The 23,027-nt window shown below is 51.1% G+C and overlaps 2 protein-coding genes across 2 annotated transcripts in view; one reads left to right on the top strand and one right to left on the bottom strand.

Annotated features, from left to right (window-relative positions):
• Positions 1–10,012, top strand: part of HK1 (hexokinase 1) — a 59,126-nt gene extending 49,114 nt beyond the window's left edge. Inside the window, exons 14-18 of the mRNA XM_016198359.2 lie at positions 182–281; positions 3,084–3,267; positions 5,136–5,291; positions 7,294–7,527; positions 9,136–10,012. Of these exons, the coding sequence (XP_016053845.1) occupies positions 182–281; positions 3,084–3,267; positions 5,136–5,291; positions 7,294–7,527; positions 9,136–9,280 (819 nt within the window). The 3' untranslated portion in view covers positions 9,281–10,012. The remainder of the gene's footprint in view (positions 1–181; positions 282–3,083; positions 3,268–5,135; positions 5,292–7,293; positions 7,528–9,135) is intronic.
• A 1,967-nt stretch (positions 10,013–11,979) lies between these two features.
• On the bottom strand, positions 11,980–21,582 carry TACR2 (tachykinin receptor 2). Its single transcript, XM_087824236.1, has 5 exons — positions 21,191–21,582; positions 17,937–18,131; positions 16,658–16,811; positions 15,190–15,386; positions 11,980–12,196 (listed from the first exon to the last, which is right to left on the bottom strand). Exons 1-5 carry the CDS (start codon positions 21,580–21,582, stop codon positions 11,980–11,982), a joined length of 1,155 nt encoding a protein of 384 aa, XP_087680362.1.
• Positions 21,583–23,027: the final 1,445 nt, after the last annotated feature.

Here is a 23,027-nt window from a genome sequence, read left to right as displayed (position 1 = left end):
AATAGGAGGTGGCTAGTCAGTGAAGGTGCATTTAATTGCCTTTTATAGGCTCGTGAGAAAACTGTTGCCGACGATGCACTGCTGGCTTTCTGACCAGTGCAGCCCAGCAAACCTGCGGAATTCAAGCCAGGCAGTGCTGTTCCTCCCCTAAAGCTAAAGCTGTGTCCCTTTCTTTCCAAAGGAATTTGATCTGGACGTGGTGGCTGTGGTCAATGACACGGTGGGCACCATGATGACCTGTGCTTATGAGGAGCCCACCTGTGAGGTTGGACTCATCGTAGGTGGGTGTCTGGAAGCTCTCCTGGGAGCAAGGAAGGCTGGGTTTTCCTGTTTTGTGGGGCCTTGAACCAGCAGCTCTGCCCTCTGTGTGGGACAGTATATTTGTGGGCGACAGGATATCTATCAGTACTGTCCCCTTACCTCCTCCAGAGTTTTATCTTGGACCAAGGCTACAGAGCCCTCCAGAGGGCTCCCCCCCCCCCCCCCCCAACACTGACCACAGTGACTGGGACCAAACTGCCAAGAACGGAGCTTTCCAGGAATGAGGTCTCAAAGGAGGTCTTCCTTCCTCCCGTGGCTCTTCCTTCCTCCCGTGGCTCTTCCTTCCTCCCATGGCTTGGTGGGTGGGGTGGGAGTGCCTGGTGCTGGCCTGGCCTGCAGGGCAACGCTATTGGGCTGGTATGGAGAAGCTCCAGGCAGGTGTTGCCAGGCCTGCGGCTGGGAAGGAAGAGGCGCTGTCCTTCTGTCCTGACCATGGGAAAGGGCTAGAGAGTAGTCTTGGGTGTCGGTTTGCCTTTAGCAGCCACTGTTTGTGAGCGGTCCCAGCCACTGAAGTGGGTTTCCTTATAGCCCAAGCACATTAGGGGCTTGGGCCTTAAGAGCACATAATTCCTGAAGCATGTTGATTTGGGCTATGAGAAAACCATGTGTCTAATTGAACCTGCGCCTGGTGTCAGGGGATGCTGGGAAAAGACCCCTGTTCTTAGCCAACATCTGGAGACCCAGATGTTGGTTATTGATTTCAGAGAGAGGAAGGGAGAGGGAGAGAAAGAGAGAAACATCAGTGATGAGAGAGAGTCAGTGATGGGAGGGACATGGGATAAAGCCCTAGTAGGCTGCCCTGCTGGTGCCAGGAAGACCTTTTTATTTGTTAAACTATTTTTGACTCCTATGGAAATTCAGAAAATTAGGGTGAAAGGTTCCTGGGGGCCTGGCTTTGGGCCTCTTTTGTTGTTTCTTCCTTTCTTTTGCAAAGCTTTCTCCACTCAACCCCTCCCTCTCTTTGCCTTCTGAATGGGTGTGGGTGTGAAATGCAAAGCCAGAGTGACGCAGCACATTCTCCACTTCCAGGCCTGGCCTCACCTTCCTGCCCAATTATCTGCTCCTGGTACAGGAGAGGCGGGTGGGGTTGGAGGAAAGGTGGGGTGGGAGTGGTGGCTCTCCACAGCTCCAGCTGCATATGCAAGGCCACATTTTCCTTCCCTGTCAATTGACCTCTGCTCAGAACTCCCAGGTATGATTTCCATGTTTCAGCTTTCTTTGCACCCACCTCCATTTCTCAGTTTTACACTTTAGGTGAAAGGGAGCTGAGAAAACAAAAAACAAAAATAATCCAGTTACACAGCCAGAAGCATTTGTGATTTCTACTTAAGCTTCTTTAAAGGTTATGAAAACGACCAAAGCCCTTTTCGTCTAGCCAGTAGGAATGTCCTTGTGTTCTACTAAAAGTCTGGTCCATGGGCCCTAAGCGTCAGCACCACCTGCAGGCTTATTAGAAATGCAGAGCTTCAGGCCCCACCTCAGACCTCCTGAATCGGAATCTGCATCTTAACTAGCAGGCTCTCCAGGTGATTCAGGAGCATATTTATTTATTTTTAAAATATATATTTTATTGATTTCAGAGAGAGGAAGGGAGAGGGAGAGAGAGAGATAGAAACATCAGTGATGAAAGAGTCATTGATTGGCTGCCTCCTGCACGCCCCTGCTGGGTATCGAGCCTGCAACCTGAGCCCTGACCGGGAATCGAACCACAATCTCCTAGATCCTAGGTTGATGCTCAACTGCTGAGCCACACCAGCCGGGCCCAGGAGCATATTTAAAATATCTGTGCAAAAGACTCCTTGGTTATTTGGTTGGTTTTTAAATTTCCAGTCCATTCTCTGAGACAAGGTCGAGGACCACAAGCTTGGATATTGTGGCAGTTGAAACTGCTGTGAAAGTTTTAGACCATTCCTCTCAATTTCTCTACTTAACTCCCCATGGATGAGAACAGAAGTTTGTGAGTTTGTGGTCCCACCCGATCTTTGGGGGCCACAGTCTGAGTAGCCCTTCTCTGGGGGAGTTCAGGGATGAATATCAGAGACTCCTGAGCCCCTGGAGTCCATTGGTCAGCGTGTGTGTACAGTGTGTGGTGCACCCAGAGAAATGGTCCTTTTAGGAGAATCAACAGATTTTCAAAGAGGTCCGTGATACCAAAAAGGTGAGGAATCATCACTTTAGAAAGTCACCCTTGAAATGCTCAGGACAGTGCCCTTCAAGTCTCACTGTGGGCTTCATTCTGGGACATTTAGGAGAGTTTATTGAGCAGGCATAGTTCATGATCATCTTTGATAAAAGATAAGTGGACATTCATGATATAGTAGTAGACAGCCCCCCGATAAAATAGTGTGTGTGTGTGTGTGTGTGTGTGTGTGTGTGTGTGTGTGAGAGAGAGAGAGAGAAAGAGAGGAACAGGGAGCAGGAGTAGGAGAGAGAAATATCCTTCCAATCTGAATATTACCTTAACGTTCGCCATTGAAGATGCATCCTTTTGTTGTAAGACCATCTTCTATTAAAATAAACAGCCCTGCCTGGACAAGTAAACAGAGGAGGCTCTTGGTATTTGTGTCTTAGTATAAATAAAGTAAGTTAATCAGATGCTCTCTGGATAGCTTAGCTCCAACTCGCCCTTTAGATTTTGAGGGTTTTCTGGAAAACACTGGGGAATGAAGCTATTACCTTGTTTATCTCAAAACTGTACCCCTGTCTTGATCCCAGGCCCCGGGCCTAGTTGCATGGCAGTCATTTCCCCTCGTGTATTACAGGGACTGGCAGCAACGCCTGCTACATGGAAGAGATGAAGAACGTGGAGATGCTGGAGGGGAATGAGGGCCGGATGTGTATCAACATGGAGTGGGGTGCTTTTGGGGACAACGGGTGTCTGGATGATATCAGAACAAACTACGACAGACTGGTGGATGAATATTCTCTAAACGCTGGGAAACAAAGGTAATGCCGCCTCTTGGAGGAGGCACATAAGAGGGTCAGGACAGGGAGGGCAGTCTGCCTGTTACAGTCAGAGAAGTTCCTAATAGGAGTAGTTTCTACACAGACGCTCAGAGACTGGTCCCTCCCTCAGGTTTCCTCCTGACCTTGACTTTTGGCCCAAGGAGAGCAGGAATGGGGGATGGGCCCCTGACATGGTACAAGGGGGCCCCGGTTGATGTCCTCTCAGGAGCCTCATCTGGGGACAGGGTGGGGGTGGCCACACCGCTTCTATCAGTCACCGTGTCCATCCTGGAGCATCCAAGCCTTCCTCTTGGTCAGCAGGTTTTTGTCTTGTTTCGTGGAAGAACACACTTGACCCGCAGTTGTCAAAGGGCAAGGGAAATTCAGATCTGCCAGTGGAGGTGGGTGGGGGCTTTCTGTTCAGGGCCGAGGCCCAGGCTCTGCAGTCATCCTTCCCATAGGGGACCTCCTGCTCCACCTAGTGGCTGTGTGGAGCTTTACTGCTTGGGTCTCAGGGACCCTCTTTGAGATGGCAGTGTCCCCCCATCCCAGCATAGAGATAAATGACCTATGCCGCAAGTTCCCAGGATTGAGGCCGTCCTCTGCCCTCACCAGGATGAGTGGATCTAAAGCTGTGTCCCCAGGAGTGGAAAGAAGGGCTGGGTAGCGCCTCCCAAATACAAGTTTTTCTCCAGCCACCCTCAGGATTTTTGTCTTTTCCAAATATCACCTATGCTGTTCTTAATAATTTTCTGTAAAGCAGTGTATATTCTTTACTTAAACTTAATGAGGGAGGAAAAAAGACACCAGAAAGCCCAGTATTACCATAAATAGATGGCAATCATAAAATGAACATAGCAGAAGATGTTACTTAATTCCAGCCACTGTTGCCTACCCAAGGCTCTAAACGAAGCCCTCCTTTGTTAAAAAGGGACATCTGCAGGTGTTGGAAGGGGTTAAAGCTATATCAGTGCCAAACTGAGAAGGTCTTCTCGATGGAATGAGAAGGGTTGGGTGGGAACTGATAGTAAGAGCTCCCTTTCGTGTTTTTTTCTGTGGACCACCTGAAATCTGTACTATCCAGATTACAATGGACTCTTCCCAGGTTGGAGATGCTGGGATTGGGTATGTGTCATGGAAGTATTTAAATCCTTTGTCATTTCTTGAAGCCCTTGAGCGTGGAGAAGGCAGGAAATAAAAACCCCAAGAACAGGTTGCCCTTGGGAGTGCTGTGGCCTCCTGAATCCCCCAGCCTGCATGTCTTCATCAGCTCTGCTAGGTGCCTGACCAAGTACTCTGGGTTTTTGCAGAACATTCCAAAAATCTAGTAGGAAATTTCCCTTTAGTGTATCCTTGTCCCTTTAAGACTCAGCTCAGTCATTTGCTTACTCTGCAGATATTTTTTGAGCACTTGACTAGGCTGTGGGGCTCAGAGCTGAACAAGGCACACATTGCCCGTCTTCTTGAGGCTTTCACTGCAGGACTGATGAGAGACAGTGGACCTGTGTGCGTTGTGAAGGACAAGGGAGGGTATATGGGGGGCCCAAGATCCATAGATAGATCCTGGTCTGGGGCAGGCAGACAGGCCTCTGGAGAAGTTGGAGCTGAGAGCTGGAATGGGGTTTTCCAGGGAAAGGCAGGAAGTTAGGTGAGGAGGGAAATGGTCTAGCACTTAGACACGAGTGCTGGTGGTTTCATTTCTCATCCCAGGGAGGGTGAGGATTCCTCAGTCCTTCCTGACCTCACTGTCTGCCTCTGCTGGGAACACAGGGTTGGGAGTGCGGATTGGTGATGCCCTTGAGGTCACCCAGGGTGACCGTGAGACTGAAGGCTTCACATAGACGCCCAGTCCCCTCCTCCTGTTTCAGGTATGAGAAGATGATCAGTGGCATGTACTTGGGTGAAATTGTTCGCAACATCTTGATTGACTTCACCAAGAAGGGATTCCTCTTCCGAGGACAGATCTCTGAGCCGCTGAAGACTCGGGGCATCTTTCAGACCAAGTATCTCTCTCAGATTGAGAGGTGAGTGGGGAGGGGCTTCCCTGTAGGGGCCTGTTAGAGGTTCACCTCACCAGGGGGTCACCAGGCACCCCAGAGAACATTTTGGCCATTTGTGAAGAGATTTTTTCCCTCCTATAATTTTATTATAAATTACTTTCCTTTTATTTGTCCTTTATTTGTTGGGGTATGATATTGATTTGTTTGAAATTATGTGTATAAACAGGTTATATGGACTCCATTTCAGGATAGTGAAGATGCATTACAAATATTTGTGTTAAGGGGCATTGCGTCCTATAGAACCAAGAACCACTGGTCCAATCCCACCCTCACATCATCTGAGTGGCAGCTGGGATCACATAGCTTGCCCACCCAGTGTGCATGCCCCATAGCAAGCTGCCTCTTCCTCCCATTTTCCTTTTGTGAGCATTTCATCTCTGCTTTTGCCATCTTCCACAGCGATTTGTGAGAGAAGGTGGAAAGTGGTCTGCAAAAGCAAAAGCACTTGTGCGAAAGCCACCTATTTTTACAGTAGTCATAATAGCAACACTAATATTGGCTCCCCTGGAGCCTGCTCATTGCTTTCCCCACACCTGCATGGGGTGGGGTTGGGTGGGGTGGCTTTCCTCTACCCTCTAAGCTTCTTTCAGCTTGTCTAATAATGAAATCTACATGAGATAGATAAACAAGACAAAATCATCAAATTTGACTACATCTGTATGTATGGGAACCCCACATACATGAGGGCGTCAGAAACAAAGTTAAAATGAGGTATTTAAGAGATCATAAAGAAAAAAGTGCCAAATTTTGCTAATAGCTTCTATAAATTAAAAAATAATCAGTAATCAAACTTATAAGGCAAACAAGAAACTAAGGAAAACATTTGCATTGTGTGTGATAGGATGCAGAGCACAGCAGAGTTAACGCGCTTGATCAGGTCTGGTCGCGAGACCTGCTCTGCCCCGCGGGCTGTGTGCTTTGAGTGGGTTACTCAATTTCCCCCAGGCTCAGTTTCCAATCTTTAAAATGGGACTAATATTACATGTATTGGTTGGTTGGTATGAAGAGGAAATGTAATGTATGTAAAGCACCTGTCACATAGTAAGTCCTCAAACAAGGCTGGCTGCTTGTATCATTGTCATTGTCATCAGTCATCTACAACTCTTTCAATTTAGTAAGAATGAGACAAATATCCCAGGAGAGTAAAAGTCATGACATAATAGTTCATATGGCCAATAAACACATGAAAAGAAAAAGCTATTCTCACTAATAGAGAAGTGCAGATTAAACCACAGTGTGATGCCATTCTTACCAAATCATCAAATATTTTAAAAGTGATCCTTTCCACTGGGGACAAGAACAGCCAAATACTCTGCTGTGGAGGGAGTAAATTGATGCAACTTTCTGAAAGGCACTTGGCAATATGTATCAATACCCCTTTGACCCAGAAATGTGTCCTAAGGGAAAAATTAGAGTTGCACACGAAGGTTTATAAGTAGGAAACTTCATTAGAACGTTACTTCATAACAGCAGAAAATTACAAATTTCTCCAAATTGTCTAAAGAAGTTAGGGGGCATCCTCAGAACGGAATACCGTGACAGCCGTTTCAATCCTGTTCTTAGGTAAAGAGGCAGGAAATTGCTCAAATGTGTGAAGTAGGAAAAAGCAATAAAGAAAACCACATGTAAAGGACAAGTGCATTGTGGATATCATAAAAACAAAGACATTTTTTAATGATATTCAGAAAAAATTGGTTGGCAGGAAATATATTAAAATGTTAATAGCATTTCCCCAGTGTTGGGATTGTGGATAGTTTTAATGTTACAATATTTATTTTTCTACATTAGCCAAGTTTTCTATAATTTAACATGTACTTTTGGGATCATTTTTAAAAATTAACAAAAAATGTTACTTTGAAGGGGGAAAAAACCCGTGACCCTATTCATGGATAAGGACAGTGAGTTGGCTCCCAGGCTGCTCTCGTGGGTCACGCTTCATGCGGCCTCCTGGCTTTGTCCCCCACAGTGACCGGTTAGCGCTGCTCCAGGTCCGGGCCATCCTCCAGCAGCTGGGCCTGAATAGCACCTGCGACGACAGTATCCTCGTGAAGACCGTGTGCGGGGTGGTGTCGAAGAGGGCCGCGCAGCTGTGCGGTGCAGGCATGGCTGCCGTGGTGGATAAGATCCGAGAGAACAGAGGGCTGGACCATCTCAACGTGACCGTGGGGGTGGATGGAACACTCTACAAGCTCCATCCGCAGTGAGTGGGGCTTCCAGTTGGGATGGGCAGAGCTTCCTGGGCTGGGGAGGTCCTGTGATGGTTATGGGGCATCAGGATGTGATTCCTCACCCGGTCACAGCCAACCTGAAGGCTGTGTGCTGGGGACTGGGGCTGATCTGGGATGAGGCCATGGGCCGCTCTGAAGTGTAACTGAGAGAGGCGGAGAGGTGGCTTTACCTGGCCAGCTCACACCAGCGTTGTGGCATGTCCCTCTCCCCGCACCTCCTGGGCCCTACCTAGGTCGGGCCGATTCCAGATGGGGAGCAGAAAAGGAGGTAGGGATGGGTATGGGCTTCCCATCAGCCTGGCCAGGAGGCTGTTTTTGGGGAGAGGGAGTGAAGGAAAGGGGGAGGAGGAGGGCTCTTTGTCTTGTTCATTGGCTTGTCAAGGGCTGTGGGAGGCAGGAGCAGTTTTGGCTCTGGGCTTGTAGCAGGGAGGAGGGTGGGGAGCAACTTTTTTTGGTTAAGTTCCCACACCCCATGCTGGGGGAGGATGTGTGGCCCCATCTGCTCTTTGATCCACCGCATGTCCCAAAGCGTGGGTCTTACGAATAGAGTGACCGACCATATTACTGTCTAAACTCTGGGATATTTTTGCCAGTGAAGAGAGGGCTATTAATAATTACATTGGAACCATCCCAGGTAAACCAGGCCATAATGTCACCCCACTTAAAAGCAACATTACCCAACTCATCGTAGGCATTGCCTGCTCACCTCGCGGCCATGCCTGGGGATGGACCCACCTGTCTTGCTCCATCCCAGCTTCTGTCTCCACCTTAATAGCTGTCCTCTCCTCGCCTGAGGTAGCACACAGGTGTGGTTTGGGGCTAGGCTTTGGAGCCATACACACTTGGATTCAATCCTGGCACCATCATTTGGAAGCTGTGTTCAGCTGCTCAATCTCTGCCAGGCCTCTCCTTCCTTATGAGATAATGGCCACTGGCAGGACTGGCAGGAAATTATGTCTGTAAAGTGTAGGGCACCTGGTAGGTGTTCAACCAAGGGCAGTCCATATTATCTCTAAGACCCCCAGTGTCCTGAGCATCTTCAGCCTGGTCCTGTCTTATTTTCAGCATAAAACACAAGAACCTTGAGTCACCTCTCACTTAGAGATTATCTTTCACTGGGGACCGCCCACTGTTGCCTTCAGCTGCTGGGCTGTAGCTGGTGATGGGCTGGGAGTCTCAGGGCTGCGGCTGCGGGTGGATGGTGCCGTGCCCGTGTAGTCTGCTGAACTGACCCAGCGTTGGGCCCATGCTGAGGCGCTCACACAGTTCTTGGGTTTCGGTCTCCGAGGACCCTCAAGGTGTGTCTTAGAGGATAGGTGTGTCTGCGTGTATTAGTCATGCCCTGGCCCTTATAAGCTCTACAGAGTAGTCTGGTTTGGGATTCTCAGCTGAAAATTGTGATAATAGGATTGACTGTAAATCCACTCTCCTCCCCGCCATCCTCAGTAAGATACAGCCACTTCTAAGCAGCCCCCTCCCGTCTTGTTTTCCCCCCTGTGATTAGGGTCCTTTAGCATCTTCAGGTGGATCCAGCGTCTCATCTTCCCCTACTTATCCTTTCCTTCTCTTGTCTTTTTTAGCTTCTCCAGAATCATGCACCAGACCGTGAAGGAACTGTCACCAAAGTGTAACGTGTCCTTCCTCCTGTCCGAAGACGGTAGTGGCAAGGGGGCTGCCCTCATCACGGCAGTGGGCGTCCGGCTCCGGGGAGAAGCGAGCAGCTAAGAGCCCCGGGCCCCCAGCCTGTTGCCCTTCGAGCACTTACTTCTCTCTCCAAGCGGCGACCCCCCATTCTCCCAGCGAGCTGGGCTGGGAGACGCCGGCCCCAGAGCCCGCCACTGCCACAGCGGGGAGGAAAACAAAAGCCGACTAATGGCGCAGGGTACAAAACGTAGGGTACAAAATCGAGTGTGTGCTGTTGATAATACCTCTCACCTCCGGGGCCCCCCTCACCTGCCCTGCCACTCTGCATGATTTGATTTCAACCTGGCCGCATATTCCCCACGTGTGAAGTTTTGTGGTATCCAATTCTAATTTATGCATTTGTCCAACAGTTATTTATTGGCCTGAGATGACAAGTCACACTGTCTGACAGGCCTTATGGGCATCCGCAGCTCATCCTTGGGGACGAATCCCCTGTGTGAAATGTATTATCACCAGCAGACACTGCCCGGGCTCCTCCTGTCCCAGCACCCACTGCTGTCTGGTGTCCCAAGGTTCCTGTCCGGGTGTGTCAATGCCACTGGGTTGTGTGTCTGTGGACCTGGTCATAGCCACATTGTGACTATCTTGCATTCTGTCTTGGGGGGCGGGGGAGGTGGGCAGTCCTGTGGCAAAGTGTCTTGTCTATTTGCGTAAAAGGAACCAACCAACAAAACAGTGCCCTCATTGGAATATCCCATCGCTTCTGTGAGCCATGTCGTATGTATGACCTAGTAAACTTTGTACCAATTCAAAGACCTGAGTGATGCTTAATGGCTGGGGAGGAGGGGAGGACATCTGGGATGTGGTGAAAACCAAACTCTGTGGGATTTTATGGCTGCCTGGGTCAAGGGGACAACTGAGATGAAGGTCCTGTTCTTTAGCCCCAGCCTTCCTTTGGACTTCCTGCAGAGTGTCACAGAACTAGCCTCTCCCCGTGTCTCCCAGCATCTGCCCTGCTCCAGCCCCAGGGTCCTATCCTGGGGAGAGGCTCCTGCAGCCCCCCACTCCAGGTAAAGAGGCATCCTCTGTCCCCCAGCAGCCTGGCCTCCTCCCTTGCAGTGGGAACAAAGAAAAAGTCAGCTGGGCTTCCAGGGGCTGTTCTGGTTTAATGAGAGGCCAGGGCAACACTGGCCTCCCTGCCACCCCCAAGCAGATCCTGCCCATCAGCACCTTCTCTGCCAATTCCAAGACAATGGATGACATAGACCCTGGCCCTAACCCAGATGAAATTCTGCAGCAGCCTGGGGTAACAGGATTGCTGCACTCTCCCCCTCCCTCATCTTAAATGAACCCCTTCTACAGGAACCTGACCCATTATCTGACCTTTGCATCCCTGTCCCACCTCAGCCTTGAGGTTACTGTTCCAGCATTTTGGATTCTCCCCACAGCCCATCAGCGGATCCCACATCAGCCCGCATTCTGGTACCTGTAATTGAGGTGCCATGTGAGTCTTCCAAGCCCTGACTACAGCTCTAGGTGGCTTCCCCCAGGACTGACTGCATGCTCGCTTGAGTTGGTGAGACCAGAGTCCCTTTATTTGGCAGTGCAGGTGCCTATGGCACAGTGATTTTGTGGAGAACACATAACATTAAACAATCTTGATGTTCATTTGCAGTGTTACATGGTTCTAGAGGGAGCCAGTGGCGGAGAGGGCGAGTTGGCCAGCAGGGAGAGGTGTGCCCTTGGGCCAGGCCTTCAGCTTTCTGGGAGTCAGGACAGTTGTTGGTTTCTCCTGCCACCTTCTTGCTGTGAAAGTGAAGGTGAGAGTCGTGTGGCTTACCTGTGGGAGCCATTCATATAAAACGGCCAGCATGCTAGTAACAAAAATCATGGCTGCTGTTTATTAAGCACTTAATCTGTGTTTGGCCTGGTAGTTTATAGGCATCACTTCTGTAATCCTCATAGCATACCTTGCCACGGGGAGAGGAAGAGCTGAGGTCAGAGTGAGTGGTCTGAGGCAACATAGCTGAGGCTCCCTTTGGCTTTTTTTTTTTTTTTTTACCACCATCTATATTGGGCTGGATCTGAGTTCTTAGATGCCAAGGCTGAGAGGCCCTGGACTCATAGGTGATGCTTTGCAAAATAAGAATTTTCTTCCCTGTGTCTTGAACCTGATAATTAGTGTCTTGTTGGGTGCTGCCCACAGGTGTGTTTTGTTTTATTTACCCAACATTTGAAAAAATGTGAGCCAAATGTAACAAGTCTGGAAGTCTCACAAATTTGGATTTATGGCTTCTCTTAATTTAGAAGATCTGGCAAAATGGGCTCCCACATGGCAACATTTGTCCAGAGCTGATCAGCTACTGTCCCCTTTGGATGCCTGTGTCCTCTCGTTTGCCACAGTGCTCACCATTTCCTATTAACCCAACACTGGAAGCCAGCTGCCTTTTGTGATCATATTTGCAGTTTTCCTTTTATACTGGATCCAGTTTATTCCTTGTGTCATATGTCCCAGGAAGGCATCTGAGCTTGCAACTCCTGGATTAGATGCATCAGCTCAAACTGTCTTCGTTGACTCTTATTGGGTCCCCTGAAGCACTGTCTGAGAGGGAAGGCTGTGTCCTCTTAAAGTTGACATCCACCGTAGAATTGCCGGTCCTGTCTTGTTTTTCCACCGATGTACTGAAGGGTGAGGCATGGGCCAAATTTTCAGGTTTGGTCTCTTGACCTGCTGCTTCTCAAAGGGTGCCAAGCCTCACCCTGCAGCCTGGCACGAGGCTTCAGGATTCAGGAGGCACCCCATCTTGGGGACCCCCAGCCTGCCCGTTGGGAGCCTCAGACGGGACCACATCCCCGTTCATGAATAAAGTCTCTTTAGTGTGACATCTGTTGACCCTCCTGGAGAGAGATGGAGTGTGAGTCAGCTCCAGCTTATCTTCCTCCATTGGTGTGACCCATGGGCAGCAGCGGAAAGCGATCCGGAATCCAGAGCGAAACCTGGGGGATGGAGGGTCAGCTTGAGCAGGGGGTAAAGGGGATGAGCTGTCGTGTGGCTTCCCCCACCTCCAGGAGCCCATCTCCCCTTGAGGAAAGTCACTGCTTCACTCCCAAGAGCCTGCCATTTCTTGGTTCCTGTGGATTTGATTTTTGGAAACAGCTAGAAGTAATCTGGAGTAAGTCTGGTGATTGAGCTGAAGTATACCATTTGTTAGAACCAACAGACAAAAAGAAACCAAGTCCAGATTACATAGAAACAACAGATTTTCTATTTTGACTTGTTAATTGGCTTCTAAAGGAATATTCATAAGAGTTAAAAAATTGGGGCTTCAGCACTGTTGGGTGGAATAAGTATGTTCTCCCAAGGGGATTGCTTTGAAAGAAAATATACACATAGAACTAGGAAGTCTGGGTACATTTGCCTAAAAAATAACTCTCCCCCAGGGCATCACTGAGATGTAACTAGAGATACACAGGCAAATTAGAGATAAGAGGGAGCAGATCAGGAGTGGGAGAAATGGGCCGGCAGGAAGCGAACAATGGCCTGTCAGGGAGGAACAGAAATAAATGAGACCTTGTGACAGCCCAGAGAGGGAGAGAACTGGATTGTCTGCTCCCAGGAGCCACAGGGTTCCATGTTCCAGAAGAGCAGGTCTGACTTTGGTTCCTTGCCCTGTAGCTCCACAAGATTCCATGGTGTCGCCAACAAATGCCTTTGTTTTGGGAGCTTAGTGGCCTCTGCCCCGCACACCCTCTCAGCACATCCCAACCTGAGCTAACATCATCCTCTCCACACCCCTCCTTACAGTCTTCCACCTCCCGGTTCCTGATGACGACGACTCCGCCCTTGTCCTTCCAGTTGTTCAGGCCAAGGACCTGGGAGTCATCCTTGATTTCCTCTCATATGCCACCTCCCTCCATCGAATTCTGTTGGCTTTGCCTCAGCGATCTCCAGACTCCAACCGCTTCTCCGCGCACCTTCCTGGCCTGGGTTTCTGCAGCGGCCTAACCGCCTCACTCCCCGCTTTGCCCTTGCCTCGCTGTGGTCCAGTCCAACACAGCCGCCGGACCGGCTCTTGTGGTCCAGTCCAACACAGCCGCCGGACCGGCTCTTTTCAAAGGAAAGTCGGAGCGTGCGTCTCCTGGGCTCAGAGCCCCGCAGGGTCCCAGGTCAGAGGACCAGCCGAGCCCTTCCCTTGCCCCAAGGCCTTTGCCTCGGCTGTTCCCGCCCCCTGGAATTCTCCCCCAGAGAGGGTCCACTCAATCCTCAAGCCTTTGCTCAAAAGACTCCTCAATAGGCCCACCCTGCCCACCCTGTAAAATTGTACACTCATGCCCACTGCTTCCCCCAGCCCTTCCTGTCCTCCCTCACCCAGCTTTTTTCTTTTTTCCTTAGGACTTAACCACTTAATGCACTATGAGATTCACGTACTCACTATGTTTGCTTATTGTATGTCTGTCCCCCTCACTAGAATGCCAGGTCTCTGAGGAAATGAGCGTTGTTTTTGTTCACCAGCGTCTCCCAAGTGCCTGATCCAGTGCTGGGCGCACACAGCCCCGTGGTGAACATATTCTCAATGAAGGTTCCTGCCAGGAGCACCAGTCCCATTTTAGAGCCAGTGCCATCAAATACTGAATGATTCAGAACTTATCTCAGGAACTTGAGAGTCCCTTGGAGAGATAGAGCCCTCGGGAACTGGGTCCCAGGAGAGTGACCAACACACTGACACTGAGTGCTGGTGGCCCCTCTCTCATGTGATAATCCCTGACTCCAAAATTCTCACTCCTGCAAGCTGTATACAAGAGAAATGTGTGATGTGGGGATAAGATTACAGGCCTTGGAGAGACATGCAGTGCTGGTTCCATTGCTTGCTGTATGAGCTTAGGAAAGTCTTCTGAGGCTCAGTTTCCTCATCTGTAAAATGGGAATAACACCTCCCTCTATTATCTACTTCCCTTGCAGGAGACAATGGAAGGTTCTGGTACCCATTAAACACTCAAAAAATTATAGTTTTCTCACTTCCTTCTGGCCTTCCCCAGGTGGGTAGGATGTCCAATCAACAAAGACCCTAATGGCATGAGTGGCCTGGACATGTGGGCAGGGAGGTGATACAAAGGCATGAACAAAGAGGCCCAGGGCCAACCTTGCCCATATATATCACTCTCTTGTTAAGGCCAGGACTCAGCGTCCACCTCTCATCTCCTCTGACCTGACCCCACCTTCAGGGCTTTCTGAGGCTGCATGGCCTGCTCTGTAAGCAGGACTCCTGGGTGCTGAGATTTCTGCCTGGTACAGCACCTCCGACCTCTCCAAGTGCCGCAGAACAAATGCCAGCCCGTCTCCAGGACTCTGCTTCCCCAGAAGTACAAAAGTGGGGAGAACTGGATAGTGTCTGAGGGAGAAGTGAGATCTTGGCTCCATCTTCCCTGGCCGTCTCTGCCAAGGTCACTTCCCAGCCCTGAAAGCCCCTTGAGGGCACAAAATGCACTGTGATTTCCCAGGGAGCAGGCTGCTCCTCCGCGGGGCTTAGCCCTGGGTCTCTGAGTGCTTCATGCTGCTGGGCTTGGTATTGTTCTCGCCCAAGGAAAGTCCTTGGTTCCTCCTCATTGCAGGAAGCTCTTAAAAATGTCAGGACAGATGATGTCTTTTACCTGGCTCCTTCCTCCCTCCCTCTCTGTCCTTCTGCCTCTGTCCTTCTGCCTCTCCTCCTCCCTCCTCCTCTCTGTCCCTCCCTTCTCTCTTCTGGTTCCAGATGTAGCGCCCAGAAGAGAGCAGGAGCAGATGAATGGTGAGAACAATGGGGCAAGGCTTTGGGGAGGAGGTGGGGCTCAGGCTAGAGGGAGGATTGGGCTGTGGGCTCGCTCACTGTGAGGATGGTGATCCTATGTGAAGGTGGGGGGCACAGGGCACAGGCTCAAACTGCACAGGGGAGTCCAGATGGGGCCAGGCCTTGGGGCCCCGAGAGTTGATGAGGGTCAGGATGAAGACTCACCTGCGGTTGAGGCAGCAGTAGATGATGGGATTGTACATGGTGGAGCTCATGGCCAGCCAGAAGAGCGCCAGGTAGACCTGCTGAATGAACTTGTGGCAGTAGATGTCCTCCTGGAAGTTGCCCAGGATGAAGTAGAGGTGGTAGGGCAGCCAGCAGATGGCAAACGTCACCACCACCAGCACCATGGTCTTCACAAACTGGTCCGGGAAGGGCTCAGGTTACTTCTCAGCCTGGAAGCCCCAAGCCCGAGTCCTCCCAGGGGCGGGAGTGGGGTGCCCCTCTTGCCAGTCTAAGAAGCCCTCAAAGAGTAGGTAGGTCCCATCTACCTCTATGGCCTCGGTCCCCTGGAGCAGCCGCTGCCCAGATACTCCTGGGCCCTCAGCCTGGTCCCTCTGCCCACTCTGTTGTCTTTCCTTTGAAGTCCTCACTCCTCAAAGCCCAACTCAGTGGCCACTTCCTTTAAAAGGTGTCCTGGATCCCTTGTGGATGAGCAGCCACTCCTAACCCCATCCTTTGGGGAGCCTCTATGCCGGCTATGGGTTTCCAGCCCCGCCACCCTCCCTGTGATCTTCCTGCCACAGCCCTTCTATCCAAAGATATGAGGCTCCAACCTGGGACCCCACCCTCTGCCCAGGGTCCAGCTGGCATTTCCCCCTCATGGTTGGTTTCAGCAGGGGCCCTCGAGCATGGCCCAGTACCCGTGAGGAATGGAAGGCAAGCTAGGGCTGGCAGATGGAGACCAGCTCTCCATGAGAAGGAACACCCAAAAGGAGCCCTATATCCAACTGCCTCCCTGAATTGCCCTGAAAAATTCCAAATAGTAGATGAGAAGTCGAGACTTTGACCTGATACATGATCTGATTAACCCATCACCTCCCCTGCTGCCCTAACAGGAAGCAGGCAAAGCAAAGATAAGCTTTAAATGCTGTATCAGGACCCTTGGGGGCCCTGAATGGCAGGGAGGAGGGAGGGGGACACTGGCACTTCCTTTAGAAATTGAAGACAGATGACGTAGCCGGACTACAGTCCGATCTCCATCCCCTCTGAGGTCTGTAGTTCCAGCATTTGAGAATTCTCCTGTGATTCTATCAAGGAGCCTCCGGTAGATCTGTGGGACTTCTTAAATTTAACATTATGATTACTCAAAAAATTTAAGATTTTAACATTGTCACTCTAAGGTTCTTGGAGGTATCTGAAATTCTGTTGGCCTTTAGGCTTCCCCGATTTTCCTAACACTCTGGGAAGTTCCTTTAACTCTGTGTTTAGCCAAAAACCAAGGGCAAGTAGGCCTGTCGGGAAGAAAGAATTCAGGCTCTGGCCAGGGACTTGGGACCCGGGCAAGGTACCAGCGGATCCTCTGCTCTGCGGCGCCCCCTGGAGGGCGGGCCTTGAGCCCAGAAGAAAGGCTCCGGAGGCGGGGCCACGCTCCGGCCCCGCCCCCCGGCCCCGCCCCGCCCCCGGTGCCCACCTTCTTCTTGGCCCGCAGGTAATGAGAGTTGGCGCCGTGCGCGTGGTACCCGGGGACCGAGCGTCTCCAGAGCGTGAAGCCGATGACGCTGTAGGCGAAGAACATCACCGCGAGAGGCAGGAAGTAGATGAGGGCGATCACCGCGAGGTGGTACCTGGGGGGAGAGCCAAGGTCCTGGGCCCCGGCGGTCCGGGGGCGGCTTCGGCGTCTGCCCGCGCTCAGTCCCCTGGGCCCCGCGGGCGCCCCTAAGCTGCCCTTGAGTCGCCCCTGGCGAGCCACCCTGGGCAGCCTCGGTTTGATTTAAAGAAAATAAGTAAAGGCAACATTTGGTAGCACCTGTGCCCAAAGAGGGCTTTCCCTGCTGCGAAAGGGACGCCAGTGCTCGGTACCCTCAGTTCTCACCCGTACCCTCCTCAGGAAGCAGGGGCCTGTGTTAAGGTGGAGAAACACCGCCTCCCAGTGGCCAGTCACGAAATATTCCGCTCTCCATCCCTCCTAGAAACCAGAGCGCTTCACTGCACCACACCGCTCTGGAGCAGAGTCCTTCTGAGAAGGTGGGGTACAGTGTAGGGGCGAGATCCCGAGCAGGGCCTTCCCTCGAAACTCAACGGTCCCCAGGAACAGGCTTCTCAGAGGGATGGCGCCTTCCCCAATACTGAAGGCCACGCCCTGCCCTCTTCTGGACGGTGCGCAGGGACAGATGGAGACCAGGTAGGGGAGGCTTTGGGGGAGGAGTGTTAGAAGAGGAGAGAATGGGGGGGGGGTGTTGCCATGGTGACTTGGCAGCCCTCAGCTCAGAGCAGGCACATCCTCATGCTTGGGGCGCCTGCACATATGCTCCCATCCATATCCTCGACTAAGGGTGCGCACATCCTGGTTGAAGTGGCACAGCGGGGAGGAGACTGGGCTCTGAAGCAGCACTGCCTATGTTTAACTCCTCACTTCACCACTTACTAGCTGTGTGGTCTTGGGTACATTACTTAGTTTTTTTAGTGCCTCAGTTTCCTCATCTGAAAGATGGGAAGAAGAATAATACATACCCTGTAATGTTAGGAGAAATAAATGAGTTCATATGTGTAATGTGCTTAGAACAAGTCTGACACTTAGTATATCATGTTACTTTGAGTATATACATGTACTCACATAATCCCAGTACACTCACAGAGACGTGTACACATACTACACACATGTACACACATGTATGGGCGCACACACAAGCACACACATTGTTAGGTGTATGCACAGGCACACCCCCATCCCCCTGACCCCCAGGCCTTACCAAAGGAGCATCTTGCCACCGTTGTCCTTGGGCCAGGCCACTATGCACTTAGTGGCTCCCTCGTCTGTGATGATGGTGGAATAGAAACACTGAGGAAAGGCAAGGGCCAGGGCCACCAGCCAGATGCCAGCAATAATCATTCTGGTGCCCGGGGCTGAGAGCCGTGGCTGGAAGGGGTGGACGATGGCCATATACCTGCGAGCAAAGGGCAGTGTGAGCAGCGGGTGCCCTCCTATCAGACCAGTCCCCACCCTGTCCCCCACTACAGGCCCAAGCCCTCTAGCCCCATTCCTCACACGGCTGCTGGTGACCTGCAGAGCCAGCTGGGCTGATGACTTTCCCACAGCCACATGGCACATTGGTGGCCTAAACCCCAGCCCAGGCCCGCGGTACTCTGCCTCTCTCTGTGTACGGACTTGCTCTCAGATGGCCACAAGAGAGCAGTGTGGCCACATTGTGAGTCTATCTCTGGACATTTGTCTGAAGCTCAGCCCTGCCGAGCCCCTCAGCCCTAGGCCAGTCTCTCTTCCGTTCAGAAACCTTAGCAGAGCCAACAGTCTGGGACAAAGCCCAAGGCAGCGCTGCCCACCAGCTTTCTGCAGTGGTGGAAGTGCTCTAATATGCACTCTCCTGTTCTGTAGCCACTGACCACACGTGGCCAATATGACTGAGAAACTGAAATTTAAAATTTGACTAATTAGAACTTAAGTAGGCATATATGGCTCTGGCTCCATTATTGGACTGTGCAGGCCCAAACCTTTAAATGTGGCATTCAGTGCCCTCTGCCCAGTGCACTTTCCAATCTCCTGTGTCACTGTTTCCTGAACCTTCCCTGGCTCACTCTGGTGGTGGAACAGTCCTATGTGTGTGACCCTCTGTGGGTATAGTACACAGAATTACAAAGACAATCAGTTGTACTGAAATAGCATCATTAAAGTATAAAATACATTTGGGACATAGGAATATACCCATTTCTTTATCAACCCACTAAACAACAAGATCTAGCAGCAGGGGTGGGATGGATGCGGGGTGGAAGGGACCAATTCAATGGGGATAAAAAGGGGACATCTGTAATTTTTTCAACAACAAAGATAAAGAAATAAAAAGGAAAAAAAAAGATCTAGCAGCAGGTCTGGAGACTATGGTAATTTTGAAATAGTGATGAGTGTAGACGATACTTTGAGATTTCTGCACAACAGTACCTGTGATATCTATTGGTGACAGTCCCAGGCACTGCTGGAGTCCCAGCAAACTGTGGTGTGCTGCCTACATTTGTAATTGTGATCCCCCTCCAAATGTATGAACCTCTCATATTTCTGCCCACAGCCTGTGGTCACAGGTTGTGCATGTCTGGATTAGATGATTTTTGACCCCTCCCTCCCTACCCTGTGACACTGACCTTCTCGTTTGGCTGTGGCCTGACCCTGGGCCAGCTCTACCCCATGACAGCTTAGACCTGGGCCAAGTACCTTAGCAGCACATTTTATTTAGCCCTTGCCCTGAGCAGGGAAGTTTATGTCTTAAGGTCTGAGGCAACTGACTCTGTGCCTGGGGAGCATTTCCATCCTGTCTTGGTGAGGACTCCCTCGTTGCTGCTCCTCACATGCACCAGACATGCTCCTGCCACCTGCTGCTGCACCTTCTGCCTGGAATGTTGTTTCCCCAGAGCCCAGGAGGCTCACTCTCTCACCTGCCACCTGTCTGATCAAATCCCACCTTCACAATACGGCCAGTTCTGACCCCCTATCTAACACCACAACCTACCTCCACCCTAGTACCTCAGGTCCCCTTTCCCCTTCCTTATACCTCCCCATAGCACCCATGACCTCAAAGTACAACATATGATTTATTTATGCATGTGTTTATTATTTAAATTCTCTCCAGGGCAGGCGACTTTATCTGTGTTTTTGTTTCTCCCTCAGTGCCCAGAACAGTATCTGTACATAGTAGACACTGAACCTGTGAATGAATGAATGAAGAACTGAATGGACAAATCTTCACTGTTACCACCCTGACCTGAGCCGCCATCCTCTCTCACCCAGATTCAACATCCTCCTGCCTGGTCTCCTGGCTCCGGCCCTGCCCTCCAGTCCATTCCCACCCCCCCCCCCACCCTTTAGAAAGGAAGTTTTTATGAGGCCATGATTTCGGGACTATTTTTTCCTATTGGTGTATATTCTCAGTGCCTGCACCAGAGGACACACTCAAATATTTGTTGAGTAAAGGAAAGAAAATCTTAGTGGGACTTTCAAATATATCCAGGGGGGTATTAGGGGCTTTTTTTGTGGTGGTGGTGGTGGGAGGTGTGTCTGGGTTCCAGGCACCTGGTCTTGCTCTTGACTTGCTGATTGACCTCAGGGGATCCTGCCCATCTCTCTGACCTCAGTTTCCCTGGGTGCAAAATTGGAATGTGAGCATAGATGAATGGTTTTTAGATGTTCTTTTTGTTTTTAATTACTGTAGTAGAAATACATTTCTCAAATGAAATCTTCAAGGAAACTCTATAATAAAACAGCCAAGAGCAGAGAAGCGAGCTGCTGTAGGTGAGAGGTCGCTGGGGTAGTTGGGTGGGATATGGGACCGTGAGCCTCATCAAGCCATCCCGACGAAGGGTCTGTGCCTCCGAGGGTCCCAGGCTCCTGCCCTGCCTCCCACACATGCGTGGTGTCTTCCCTCTGTTTCTTTTTGTTTGCTATCTGTCTCAACCACACTCCCTCAGGGACACACACGGTCTCCTTCCACATTCACACCAGGCCCTGCCTGCCCCGACCAGCTTTAAAAGGATTCCATATCTGCCCACTGATCACTCCGTCACCCCTCCCGACCCCCTCAGCAGAGGTCACGGTCTGTAGCCCTGAGAACATGCACTATTAAATTTTCCCCTCAGATAATCTATCTAGGAATAGGAAAACCATATAAGCAATTTCCTTTAGTAAAAGAAAAACGACACAGCAAAGATCAAATTCAGAAAAGAACACTCCAGAAAGTCCGTAAAACGCTGCAACTCTTGCCCTACCTTGAACAGCCATCTGGTGTAAAGTTCTTCCTGTGTCTAACCTTAATCTTACCTGCTTCAGTCCCACAGTCCCCTGCCTTCCAGGTGTGTAGTTTTGAATCATGATCAGGCTGGAAGGCAATTCCCTGGGTTCCACACTTAACTTGCTGTGTGACTGTGGGCAAGTCACCAGCCCTGTCTGAGCCCAGCTAAGTGAGCCGGCTCCCCACGGCTTCTCCCACCTCCCACCCCCTCTTACCTGTCTGCAGCAATGGCGGTCATGGAGTAGATGCTGACGAACATGACCGTGACAGGGAAGAGATTCTGGAAATAGCAGAAGGCACGGCCGAAGTACCAGATGTTGTGGCTGGCGTAGATGAAGTTGAAGACGGCGTTGAAGGCAGCCATGCAGAGGTCGGCCAGGGCCAGGTTGACAATGAAGTAGTTGGTGACCGTGCGCATCCTCTGATGGGCCAGGATGATCCAGATGACGGTGGCATTGCCTGTCACGGCCACCAACACGAGGGTCAGGTAGGCTGCAGCCCACAGTGCCAGCTGCCAGCCAGGCATGGAGAAGGCCGTGGTGCCCGTGGCGTTGCTCTCAAGGCCAAATGAGATGTTTGTATCGGTCACAACAGCACAGGCCCCCATGGCTGCCTCTGGGTCTGGGACAAGGGATCTGGCTCCTCAGCTTCTTCCAGACCCTGGTGCCCTGCCCGGATATGCTACAGAAGAGGAATCCTCTGGGGCGTGAGTATATGGGGAGAGAAAAGTAGGTGCAAAGCCAGGCACACGAGGGAAACTTGGGGTCCCTCCCAAGTCTCAAGCACAGATGAGTCAGGCTGAGCGGAGAGCAGGTTCCAGAGCCATTGGCCTTTCAGCTTCCCATGTCCCGGCCAGAGTTCTCCAATGTCACATGGAAATCTAGAATCTGAGACACAGTTTCAGAGCAGGAGATATCCTTGTCAATTTTCAGTCAACCCCTTCACTGCAGAAACGGAAAAACAGATTCCAAGAGGGGATGTGACCAGCCCGGGTCACTCAGTAAATTGATGACAAACCAGGACTCAAACCCACGTCTTCCTAATGCTGCTCAGGAACCGTTCTGGATCAGATGAGCACACAGCAGCAGTCTTCAGATTCCCCAGGTCAGCCGCGGTCTCCCCAGGCTTCGGGGTGCGGGCCTGGCTGCCAGCCCTCGGAGCCGCCGCCTCTCCCCGCTGCTCTCCCATGCGGGGCGGGCGAGGGCCTTGGCAGAGGTGCTGCCTGCTCGTGAGATGGGGCCTTGGGTCCCGCCCCTCGTCCCAACCCTGCTTGCACGGCCCAGCCTTATCTGTCGAGGGAAGATTTAGGACTGGCTGGCAGGCAGGGAGCAATAGGGGCGGCAGGGTGGGGGCTGGCATGGAGGGCACAGTCTTGGTGGGTGTTTATCTTCAGCCCGGGCCAGGAGCTGCGTCTAGAAAGTGGTTAGGAGCACACACTTGGGAGCCAGTCTGGGTGTGAGTCGGCTTCAGTGACGCCAGGCAAGTCCTTAACCTTTTTGAACGTTGGCTTTCCTAGCTGAAAAAGATAGGGGAAAAACTATACGTCTTGGGGCGTACAGCAGGTCCTTAAATAATGTCGTTTTGTTCAGTGTATTTTCATTATAATGTTGGTGAGATGCCTTTGGAGCTTAACTCTTGTTTATATCAATTAGCCGTTGTTTTGCTTAAAGTTGCAGAACATATCGATAATGTTAAATGAAGACTTACTGTATTGGTGAGTTTTAAATGAGATAATGTGTGTAAAGTCTATTTAGCACAGGGGCTGGCCCACAGCAGCCCCCCACCCGGACAGCTCAGGGCTCTGCAGGAAGGAGAAGGCAGAAATCAAAGCGTCTCTAACTAGTTCTTAGGTGATGCTGCTGCTGCTGGTCCAGGCACCTTACTTTGAGAACCACTCTCGTAAGACGAGGACAGGGCTTGCTGCCTCTTCCGTGAGCCCCAGAAAGGTGGGTGGGGCTGCCCTGGGTTTGCCCACAGGAATCTGCTCTTGGTCATTGACTGTGTGCACGTGTGTCAGGCACTGGGTGAAGCGTCAAATTCCCAGGCAGCCAG

The sequence above is a fragment of the Miniopterus natalensis genome, chromosome 14 (assembly GCF_054644295.1).
Source record: "Miniopterus natalensis isolate mMinNat1 chromosome 14, mMinNat1.hap1, whole genome shotgun sequence".
NCBI classification, from domain to species: Eukaryota; Metazoa; Chordata; class Mammalia; order Chiroptera; family Miniopteridae; genus Miniopterus; species Miniopterus natalensis.
This window is presented reverse-complemented; position numbering and strand designations above follow the sequence as displayed.